A 12,329-nucleotide genomic window follows, 5' to 3' on the forward strand; every position below is an offset into this window, starting at 1 on the left:
CACGCCAAAGACCCTCATATCACTGGACCCTGGGGTTACAGCTCGGAGCTGCCTGTGGTACTGGAGACAGAGACCCCCGGCTTGGGCCACCCGCTGGACCCTGTCTGGGGTGCTACCACCAGTCGGCACCCCCCCACCGCTGCCCCACAGTGGGGGAGGCTGCGCCCGCGCCACCCAGGGAGATCGACACCCACGAGGTGGCCGGGCAGGTAACGGCCGAGCTGAAGAGGTGTGGCATCCCACAGGCGGTCTTCGCCCGCGCGGGTCCTAGGCCGCTCCCAGGGCACCCTCTCCGACCTCCTGCGACGTCCCAAGCCCTGGCACCGACTCAAGTCCGGCCGGGAGACCTTCCGGACGATGTGGACCCTGGCTGCGGGAACCCGAATCCCAGAGGATCACCACGCTCAGGATGGAAGGTGGGCACCATTTTACTATTCTTTGCCCGCGTCTCACTTTTCCACCCTACCCTGCACATCCCTGGGCACTACGGGACAATTTAGCACGGTCAATCCACCCTAACCTGCACATCCCTGGGCACTATGGGACAATTTAGCACGGTCAATCCACCCTAACCTGCACATCCCTGGGCACTACAGGACAATTTAGCACGGTCAATCCACCCTAACCTGCACATCCCTGGGCACTATGGGGACAATTTAGCACGGTCCAATCCACCCTAACCTGCACATCCCTGGGCACTACAGGACAATTTAGCATGGCCAATCCACCCTAACCACATCCCTGGGCACTACGGGACAATTTAGCATGGCCAATCCACCCTGACCTGCACATCCCTGGGCACTATGGGAACAATTTAGCATGGCCAATCCACCCTAACCTGCACATCCCTGGGGCACTACGGGACAATTTAGCATAGCCAATCCACCCTAACCTGCACATCCCTGGGCACTACGGGACAATTTAGCATGGCCAATCCACCCTAACCTGCACATCCCTGGGCACTACGGGACAATTTAGCATGGCCAATCACCCTAACCTGCACATCCCTGGACACTATGGGACAATTTAGCATGGCCAATCCACCCTAACCTGCACATCCCTGGGCACTATGGGACAATGTAGCATGGCCAACCCACCTTAATCTGAACATCTTTTGGATTGTGGGAGAAACCCATGCAGACACAGGGGGGAGAATGTGCAAACTCCACACAGGCAGTCACCCCCGAGGGGGGAATCGAACCCGGGTCCCTGACATCTTGAGGCAGCGGTGCTAACCACTGAGCCGCCATGTCATCCATATCCTAAATTAATCTTGTCCCACATGCCAGCATTTCGTCCATATCCCTCTAAACTCTTGCCTCTCACTACGTCATTAAGGTGTACAGCATGGTAACAGACCGTTCGGCCCAACCCGTCCATGCTGACCCCAGATATCCTAACCTAATCTCGTCCCATTTGCCCGCACTTGGCCCATATCCCTCCAATCCCTTCCTATTCATGTCCCCATCCAGATGCCTTTTTAAATGGTGTCATTGTACCAGCCTCTGGCAGCTCATTCCATACACCTACCGCACTCTGTGTGAAAAGGTTTGCTTTAAGGTCATTTTTACATTCAACGCGGTCTTCTCCCCACGGGAGACTGGTGAGCAAGGTTAGATCTCATGGAATACAGGGGAGAACTAGCCATTTGGATACAGAACTGGCTCAAAGGGAGAAGACAGAGGGTGGTGGTGGAGGGTTGTTTTTCAGACTGGAGGCCTGTGACCAGTGGAGTGCCACAAGGATCGGTGCTGGGTCCTCTACTTTTCATCATTTATATCAATGATTTGGATGTGAGCATAAGAGGTACAGTTAGTAAGTTTGCAGATGACACCAAAATTGGAGGTGTAGTGGACAGTGAAGAGGGTTACCTCAGATTACAACAGGATCTTGACCAGATGGGCCAGTGGGCTGAGAAGTGGCAGATGGAGTTTAATTCAGATAAATGTGAGGTGCTGCATTTTGGGAAAGCAAATCTTAGCAGGACTTATACACTTAATGGTAAGGTCCGAGGGAGTGTTGCTGAACAAAGAGACCTTGGAGTGCAGGTTCATAGCTCCTTGAAAGTGGAGTCGCAGTCGATAGGATAGTGAAGAAGGTGTTTGGTATGCTTTCCTTTATTGGTCAGAGTATTGAGTCCAGGAGTTGGGAGGTCATGTTGCAGCTGTACAGGACATTGGTTAGGCCACTTTTAGAATATTGCGTGCAATTCCAGTCTCCTTCCAGTCGGAAAGGTGTTGTGAAATTGGAAAAGGTTCAGAAAAGATTTACAAGGATGTTGCCAGGGTTGGAGGATCTGAGCTACAGGAGAGGCTGAACAGGCTGGGGATGTTTTCCCTGGAGCGTCGGAGGCTGAGGGGTGACCTTATAGAGGTTTATAAAACCATGAGGGGCATGGATAGGATAAATAGACAAGGTCTTTTCCCTGGGGTCGGGGAGTCCAGAACTAGAGGGGCATAGGTTTAGGGTGAGAGGGGGAAAGGGTCCTAAGGGGCAACTTTTTCACACAGAGGGTGGTACGTGTATGGAATGAGCTGCCAGAGGAAGTGGTGGAGGCTGGTACAATGACAGCATTTAAAAGGCATCTGGATGGGGACATGGATAGGGTTTGGGAGGGAGATGGGCCGGGTGCTGGCAAATGGGACTGGATTGGTTTGGGATATCTGGTCGGCACGGAGGAGTTGGGTCGAAGGATCTGTTTCCGTGCTGTACATCTCTATGACTCTAAATGGGACGAGATTGGGTTGGGATATCTGGGTCAGCATGGACGGGTTGGGCCGAAGGGTCGGTTTCTGTGCCATACATTCTCTGTGACGATAATGAAGACAATCATTTTCTTCAGCACACCAACAATTGTTGCTTTCTGACCAATAAACACCGGAATTATGGTTCTGAAAAGGTTTATTCAAAGCGAAGGAATTAAAAATCTAAACTGAACCGAGGCAAATTCAGGCGTCATTTTTGTTGTCTGCAAAGTAAATCGATTTTCTGCGTGCGACTTTTAAAAGAAAGTTAAAGCGCACCATCTTTATCCAAACGATATAATTTGTGTAAACAAAGATGACTCAAAACATGTTTTAACTGTGTCATTATCATAACAGGCAGACTGAAAAAGAGGCTTAATTTTATCAGCTAGGGATTATTTAAATGGTGTTTTAATTGTGTGAAATGGTTGTAACAGATAAAAAACAAAAAGGCGTAGTTTTAACAGTTTTAATTGTGTAATTACAGGAATGAATAATTTAATAATCTTAATAGGTAGAGATGATTTAAATACTATAATTTAACTCAACAATGTAAAAGATAAACCTTTTTTTACCCGAAAATGACCTGGCTGCTGACAGTTATAATCTGAAAGGTAACATTCTAAACCGTACTCTTGACTGGTCTATTCCCGGATTAGATTAGATTCCCGACAGTGTGGAAACAGGCCCTTCGGCCCAACAAGTCCCACACCGACCCTCCGAAGAGTAACCCACCCAGACCCATTTTCCCTCTGACTGATGCACCTAACACTACGGGACAATTTAGCACGGCCAATCCACCCGAACCTGCACATCCCTGGGGCACTATGGGGACAATTTAGCGTGGCCAATCCACCCTAACCTGCACATCCCTGGGCACTATGGGGACAATTTAGCGTGGCCAATCCACCCTAACCTGCACATCCCTGGGCACTATGGGACAATTTAGCACGGCCAATCCACCCTAACCTGTACATCCCTGGGCACTATGGGACAATTTAGCATGGCCAATCCACCCTAACCTGCACATCCCTGGGGCACTATGGGACAATTTAGCATGGCCAATCCACCCTAACCTGTACATCCCTGGGGCACTATGGGACAATTTAGCATGGCCAATCCACCCTAACCTGCACATCCCTGGGCACTATGGGACAATTTAGCACGGCCAATCCACCCTAACCTGCACATCCCTGGGCACTATGGGACAATTTAGCATGGCCAATCCACCCTAACCTGCACATTCCTGGGCACTGTGGGACAATTTAGCATGGCCAATCCACCCTAACCTGCAACATCCCTGGGCACCATGGGACCAATTTAGCATGGCCAATCCACCCTAACCTGCACATCCCTGGGCACTATGGGACAATTTAGCATGGCCAATCCACCCTAACCTGCACATCCCTGGGGCACTACGGGACAATTTAGCATGGCCAATCCACCCTAACCTGCACATCCCTGGACACTATGGGACAATTTAGCACGGCCAATCCACCCTAACCTGCACATCCCTGGACACTATGGGAACAATTTAGCATGGCCAATCCACCCTAACCAGCACATCCCTGGGCACTATGGGACAATTTAGCATGGCCAATCCACCCTAACCTGCACATCCCTGGGCACTACGGGACAATTTAGCACGGCCAATCCACCCTAACCTGTACATCCCTGGGCACTACGGGACAATTTAGCACGGCCAATCCACCCTAACCTGTACATCCCTGGGCACTACGGGACAATTTAGCACGGCCAATCCACCCTAACCTGCACATCCCTGGACACTATGGGACAATTTAGCACGGCCAATCCCCCCTAACCTGCACATCCCTGGGCACTATGGGACATGGCCAATCCCCCCTAACCTGTACATCCCTGGGCACAATGGGACAATTTAGCATGGCCAATCCACCCTAACCTGCACATCCCTGGGTACTATGGGACAATTTAGCATGGCCAATCCACCCTAACCTGCACATCCCTGGGCACAATGGACAATTTAGCATGGCCAATCCACCCTAACCTGCACATCCCTGGGCACAATGGACAATTTAGCATGGCCAATCCACCCTAACCTGCACATCCCTGGCACAATGGGACAATTTAGCATGGCCAATCCACCCTAACCTGCACATCCCTGGGCACTATGGGACAATTTAGCACGGCCAATCCCCCCTAACCTGCACATCTTTGGATTGTAGGAGGAAACCAGAGCACCTGGAGGAAACCCACACAGACACAGTGGAGGAGGGGGGAAGAACGTGCAGACTCCACACAGACAGTCTGTCCTGACGCTGGATTGAACCTGGGACCCTGGTGCTATGAGGCAGCAGTGCTAACCACTGAGCCCCCCATAATTGCAATGTCAGGAGTGGGATTGCTAAATTCTTTGTTAAGTTGGGTTCTTATCGATAGGCAAGCTGGGGAAGGGGAGTCCTGTTTTATTTTAAAGAGGTGTCTTGGGTAAATAAAGACATGAAATGATGAATTATCTCACTGACGAGAGAGAGAGAGAGACAGAGAGAGAGAAAGAGAGAGAGATAGAGAGAACTGCACAGCACAGACCATTTGTGTCAGAATTGTAAGACACTTGGGTCTATATCCCTCCAACCCTTCCTATTCATGTCCCCATCCACCTTTTAAATGCTGTCATTGTACCAGCCTCCACCACTTCCTCTGGCAGCTCATTCCACACACGTACCACCCTCTGGGTGAAAAAGTTGCCCCTCAGGTCCCTTTCCCCTCTCACCCTAGACTTATGCCCCTCTAGTTCTGGACTCCCCCACCCCAGGGGGAAAAGACCTTGTATATTTACCCTATCTATGCCCCCTCATGATTTTATAAACCTCTATAAGGTCACCCCTCAGCCTCCGACACTCCGGGGAAAACAGCCCCAGCCTCTCCCTGTAGCTCAAACTCTGGCAATGTTTGTAAATCGTTGCGAGTAAGTTCGAGAAATTGGTTAATCGTGTTGAAGAAGGGAGTAGGGTGAATTTCTGTCTGCGCTAGGTTCAGGTGGGATGGGGCGTGGGGGGGGGGGGGGGGTGGAAAGGCGAACTTGAGTCCCAGTTTTTGGAATTTGGATTAATCAGGGTGGTTCAGCCAGAGAGAAACTATCGATTTTGACACTCGGCCGTTGTTTCATCACACCTTTCCAAGGAACAGAAGTGGTTGCAATTTGATGGCCAGGGAGTGGGTGGGGAGGTGAGTTGGCAGCGTCTGAATAATTTTGCAGATTTAAAACGTTTCCTCTCAGTGGCCTTCACCAGAGCAGGAAACCCATTGATTCATCACTTCGTTAATGTGTAAAGAGCTTCCAGCTCTTTCCGAAACCTTGCCACAGTTTGGCTTCCAATGATAACACAGACAATTGAATTTTATTTGAATATAAAACACATTCGGAGAAGTATTTGGATGCACAAGGGAGAGTCAGCATGGGATGGAGCATTTTGAGGTCGCGCCACGCAAATTTGATTCAGTTTTTCAAAGAGTCCCTGCGGTGTGTAGGGTAACAGGCCATTCAGCCCATCCGGCCTACACCAGCCCGCCGAAGAGCATCACATGCACTCTTGCCCCCTATAAAGCCGGCATTTCCCACAGCCAATCCAGCCGAATCTACACGTCCCTGGACACTATGGGACAATTTAGCATGGCCAATCCACCCTAACCTGCACATCCCTGGGCACTATGGGACAATTTAGCATGGCCAATCCACCCTAACCTGCACATCCTGGGGCACTATGGGACAATTTAGCATGGCCAATCCACCCCTAACCTGCACATCCCTGGGCACTATGGGACAATTTAACATGGCCAATCCACCGGAGGACGTTATTGAAGTCTATAAAATTAATGGGAATTAGGGAAACAGTCCTGAGTGGAATTCTTTATCCCTGAGTAGAAATGTCAAATCAGGTGAGGGGTGTAAGTCCAAAGGAGTGCCTGTTGCTGCCTGGGAGATGATAGGAGCAGAAATTAATGCAAAATTTAGCAGGCATTTGGACAGACATGTGAACTTGAATAGAGGGCTGTGTGCAGATGGCTTCAGTAGAATGGTGTAACAGCCAGCACAGAGATGATAGGCCAAAGGGCCTGTTCCTGTGCTGCACTGTCCAATGCTGGATGGTAACACACTCTGGGACAGGGGGGGTCGAAGATTCACAGGTTTCTCACAATAAGGATTTCAGCTCAAAGTTTCAAGCTGAGGGTCAGTGCTGAGGAGTGGGCACTGTCGGAGGGTCAGTGCTGAGGGGGGCGGGGCTGTGTCGGAGGGTCAGTGCTGAGGAAGTGGGCGCTGTCGGAGGGTCATCGCTGAGGGAGCAGACTGTGCCGGAGGGTCAGTGCTGAGGGAGCGGGCACTGTCGGAGGGTCAGCGCTGAGGGAGCGGGCCCTGTCGGAGGGTCAGCGCTGAGGGAGCAGGCTGTGTCGGAGGGTCAGTGCTGAGGGAGCGGGCGCTGTCGGAGGGTCAGTGCTGAGAGAGCGGGCGCTGTCGGAGGGTCAGTGCTGAGGGAGATGTCATTGAGGAATGAGGTGGTGTGAAGGAGGGCTAATCTTCAAACGTCATTCACTGTGCCAAATTGTCCAACTCCACAAATGGGGAAAATCTGGGGTGGCTGAACGCTGGGGACTGGCCAGATGCAGGAAAATGAGGCTAGCCCAGTCTGGGAAACCGGTACCAGTTGGGCCGAAGGGCCTGTTTCCGCGCCCAGTGTCTCTTTGACAGTGGGTGAGTTACACACTCTGGTCGCTTGCGGAGTGAATCAAATGTTGCCCCTCGACCGTTCACAGAGGCTGGCGTTCCCATCCTGCGCTTGAGAGTCTCGAGACGTGATGTTGGCCGACAAGAGTGATCATGTGACTGGGCAGCCATGACTGACCCACCCCGAGGGTGCCAACCCGCACTAACTGAGTTACCTTCATGGCTCAGGTATGATCGTCGGGAACGGACTTCGACTCAGAGTCATACAGTACGGAACAGACCCTTCGGCCCAACCCGTCCGTGCCGACCCAGATCTCCTCACCTCATCTAGTCCCGTTTGCCAGCACTCGGCCCATCTCCCTCTAAACCCTTCCTATTCGTGTCCCCACCCACCTTTTAAATGTTGTCATTGCCTCAGCCTCCACCACTTCCTCCGGCAGCTCACTCCACACCCTCTGTGTGAAACATTTAACCCTCCCCCCCCCCATGCCTTTTTAAAATCTCCCTCTCCTCTCACTTTAAAAATGTGCCCCTTATCTTGAAACCCCCTCCCATGCTCGGGAAAGGCAACTCCCATTAACCCTATCGACAGCCCTCATTATTTCATAAACTACTACATGGTTGTCTCTCAGCCTCCTACGCTCCCAACAAAAAAACAGTCCCAGCCCATCCTGTCTTTCTTTATAACTCAAACCTTCCAGTCCCAGCAACATCCTGGTCAATCTCTTCTGAACCCTCTCCAGTTTAATAATCTCCTTCCTGTAACAGGGCGACCAGAACTGGACACAGTTCTCCAGACGAGGCCTCACCAATGTCCTGTACAACCCCAACATGACGTCCCCAACTCCTGTACTCAAAGGTCTGAGACAATGAAGGCAAACGTGCTAAACACCTTAACATCCCCTGTCTACCAGTGAAGCAAACTTCAATGAATTATGTACCTGCACCCCTAGGACTCTCTGTTATACAACATTACCCAGGGGCCTACCGTTAATTGTATAAGCCCCGCCCTTATTTGTTTCACCAAAATTATCCAGATTGAACTCCGTCTGACATCATTGACCTCCTCGGGCAAAAGGAACAGGTCCATTTTCTTGGTATTGCTTGCTGTGCTCACTCAGAATTTGGCGTTCTTGCAAAAGGTCCTGAAAGGTATCGTTAGCGTGTGTCTGTCGGTCATCACTCCTTCACTAAAAACACATCTCCCCTCTTCGCAGCCTGCAGGAGGAGGGAGCACGGGCAGGGCAGGAGCCAGCGCCAACCCCCGCCCCACAGGCCCCGGCTGATCTTCACCGACGTGCAGCGCAGGACCCTGCTCTCCGTCTTCAGGGAGAACCCGCGGCCCAGCAAGGAGAAGCAAGCGGCTATCGCCGGGCAACTAGGCCTCAGGCTTTCCACTGTCGCCAACTTCTTCATGAACTCCCGCCGACGGAGCCTGGACAAGTGGGCGGAGGAGGAGGGCAGGCCCCATCCCGCCGGCTCGGCCTTCCGGGGTGCTTACGCCAACTCGTGAGCGCCAGGGGAGGGCCGTTTTGGGGGGGGGGGGGCTAAGGGAGCGAACCGAGGTGCCAAAGCTGGCTCTGTGTCCCCCAACCCCACCCCCACCCCCACCCCCCCACCCCCCTCTTCGTTCTCTCCCAGGGGGCTGTGGGAGTTGGGGGCAGGGGAGGGGTGCAAGGGATTGTGGGTGAGAAACCGTGGATGTGCGTGAGGTCAAATCCCTCTTCCCCGATTCCACCTTCACCCCCAGCCCCTGGGAGGGTGGGCTTGAGGGTCGACGGGCTTGTCCATTCTTGTTTGGGAGGAACACGAGGTGCCAGTGTGGGGGGGGGGGGGGGGCGGGTAATGGGAGGGCATGTAGGAGAGGGCATTCTGGGAGGAAAAGGAAAAGAGACAGCAAATCTTCAGCGATGACCTTATGCCTGACAACGGTGCGTCCATTTTGACCTTTTTTTGCTGTCTCCTTGTTCCTTGGCAGCAGCCATTTCGAGACCTCGCGAGAGGCGGCCATTTTGAGAACTCGGACAGGGGCAGCCATTTTGTGAGCCCCATCACCCCGCCTCTCCAAAGCTCGCGCTGCGCGGGGGCAAGAAATAATCAGGCCTCCTGCCGGCTGTTTGAGGAGAAATCAAGGAGGCGAGGAGAGTTTGCTTTGAAGGTCCCCGCTTGTCGAGAGAGTGCCCAACACCGCCATTTCTCGGCCTCGGGCTCCAACACAAAAACTGCCAAGACGGAATCAACAAAATGGCCGCATTCACCATGAGGTCTCTCTCTCTCTCTCTCTCTCTCCCTCTTGAGCAACCCAACCCAACTTGGCGCTCTCGCTGGGTCTCGCCCCCCCACCCCATTGGTTGTTTCAGACACCGACAGCCTCTGGTCCCTGCACGCCAACGTGCGGCGTGTGCGTTTACCCGTTCAGGGGTCATTTTGTTTCTCGCGACGACGACGTGGGGCCAACCCCCGGGAGATTGGAGAAGCACCTTAAAACCAGAAGTGTCCATGTTCGGAGATGGAACTAAACGTTTCTCCCCAGGACCGTCACAACAGGCCCATTGACCCATCGGAGGATGTTCCTGATGACTGGAGGGTGGGGAGCCCAGAACTGGTTGGAGTGGGGGGGGGTCACAGTCTGAAGGGGGCGTGGGTTGGGATTGAGTTGGGGAGAAATGGCTTCACCCAGAGAGCAAGGGGGGAAGCCGGGGGGGGGGGGGGGGGAATTCTCTGCCACAGAGAGTGGTCAGGGCTGGAATACGGAAGGTTTTCACAAAGGAGTTGGACATCGATCGATGGAGAGAACAGGGGACTTGACCTAATTAATGATTGGATCTGGTTGGTGGCTGGGAGATGGAGGGGGAGGGGCTGGGAAGAGAGCCGGGGGGGATTGGAAGGGAGGTTATTTGGAATTGGAGAACTCAGTGTTGAGTTGTCTGAGCTGTAGTCCACCCAGGCAGTGGGAGTGACGACGTGTAAGGGAGGTTGGACCTCCCTGCCTTTACCCACCTGCCCAACCCTTTCAATCATTGAGTTCTCTGATGCAAACTCCCATGAATCAATTGACAGTGACCACAATAGTCATTGTTTCAGAGACTCACAGAGTATGGAATCAGGCCCTTCGGCCCACACGTGTACACACTGACCCCCCGAAGAGTAATCCACCCAGACCCACTCCCCTCCCCTATTACTCTACATTTACCCATGACTAATCAACCCAAACCTCTAGATCCCTGTGCACGATGGGGCAATTTCCCATCTCCAATCCACCCTAAACTGCACATCCCTGTACACTGGGACAATTTCCCATGGCCAATCCACCCTAACCTGCACATCCCTGGGCACTACGGGACAATTTAGCATGGCCAATCCACCCTAATCTGCACATCCCTGGGCAGGATGGGACAATTTAGCATGGCCAATCCACCCTAACCTGCACATCCCTGGGCACTATGGGACAATTTAGCATGGCCAATCCACCCTAACCTGCACATCCCTGGGCACTACGGGACAATTTAGCATGGCCAATCCACCCTAACCTGCACATCCCTGGGCACTATGGGACAATTTAGCATGGCCAATCCACCCGAACCTGCACATCCCTGGGAATTATGGGACAATTTAGCATGGCCAATCCACCCGAACCTGCACATCCCTGGGGAATTATGGGACAATTTCGCATGACCAATCCACCCTAACCTGCACATCCCTGGGCACTATGGGACAATTTAGCATGGCCAATCCACCCTAACCTGCACATCCCTGGGGCACTATGGGACAATTTAGCATGGCCAATCCACCCTAACCTGCACATCCCTGGGCACTATGGGACAATTTAGCATGGCCAATCCACCCTAACCTGCACATCCCTGGGCACTACGGGACAATTTAGCATGGCCAATCCACCCTAACCTGCACATCCCTGGACACCATGGGACAATTTAGCATGGCCTAACCCTCTAGTTCTGTGCTCCCCCCACCCCAGGGAAAAGACCTTGTCTATTTATCCCATCCATGCCCCTCATGATTTTATAAACCTCTATAAGGTCACCCCTCAGCCTCCGACGCTCCAGGGAAAACAGCCCCAGCCTGTTCAGCCTCTCCTTGTAGCTCAAACCCTCCAACCCTGGCATCTCATAACTGTATCTGGATAATAGAACATAATGAAGTACAGGCCCTTCGGCCCTCGATGTTGCGCCAACCTGTCATACCAATCTGAAGCCCATCTAACCTACACTATTCCATGTACATCCATTTGCTTGTCCAATGACGACTTTAATGTACTTAAAGTTGGTGAATCTACTACCGATGCAGGCAAAGCATTCCATACCCTTATTACTCTCTGAGTAAAGAAACTACCTCAGACTTCTGTCCTATATCTATCACCCCTCAATTTAAAGCTATGCCCCCTTGTGCTTGCTGTCACCATTCTTGGAAAAAGGCTCTCCCTGTCCACCCTATCGAACCCTCTGATTATCTTATACGTCTCTATTAAGTCACCTCTCCACCTTCTTCTCTCTAACACTCTCCAGTCCCTCAGCCTTTCCCCGTAAGACCTTCCCTCCAAACCAGGCAACATCCTGGTAAATCTCCTCTGAACCCTTTCCAAAGCTTCCACATCCTTCCTATGACGCGGTGACCAGAACTGTACACAATACTCCAAGTGCGGCCGCACCAGAGTTTTGTACAGCTGCAGCATAACCTCGTGGTTCCAGAACTCGATCCCTCTATTAATAAAGGCTAAAACACTGTATGCCTTCTTAACAACCCTGTCAATCTGGGTGGCAACTTTCAAGGATCTGTTACCTGGACACCGAGGTCTCTCTGCTCATCTACACTACCAAGAATCTTACCATTAGCCCAGTACTCTGCATTTCGGTTACTCCGACCAG

General features: G+C 52.2%; 1 protein-coding gene across 1 annotated transcript; it reads left to right on the plus strand.

Annotated features, from left to right (window-relative positions):
- The first annotated feature begins 247 nt into the window (after window positions 1–247).
- On the plus strand, window positions 248–9,709 carry LOC140453908 (uncharacterized). Its single transcript, XM_072548764.1, has 3 exons — window positions 248–416; window positions 8,664–8,955; window positions 9,425–9,709. The coding sequence occupies exons 1-3, from the start codon at window positions 358–360 to the stop codon at window positions 9,707–9,709; spliced, it is 636 nt and encodes a 211-aa protein (XP_072404865.1). The 5' UTR covers window positions 248–357.
- Window positions 9,710–12,329: the final 2,620 nt, after the last annotated feature.

This window comes from Chiloscyllium punctatum, chromosome 28 (genome assembly GCF_047496795.1).
Source record: "Chiloscyllium punctatum isolate Juve2018m chromosome 28, sChiPun1.3, whole genome shotgun sequence".
Classification (NCBI taxonomy): Eukaryota; Metazoa; Chordata; class Chondrichthyes; order Orectolobiformes; family Hemiscylliidae; genus Chiloscyllium; species Chiloscyllium punctatum.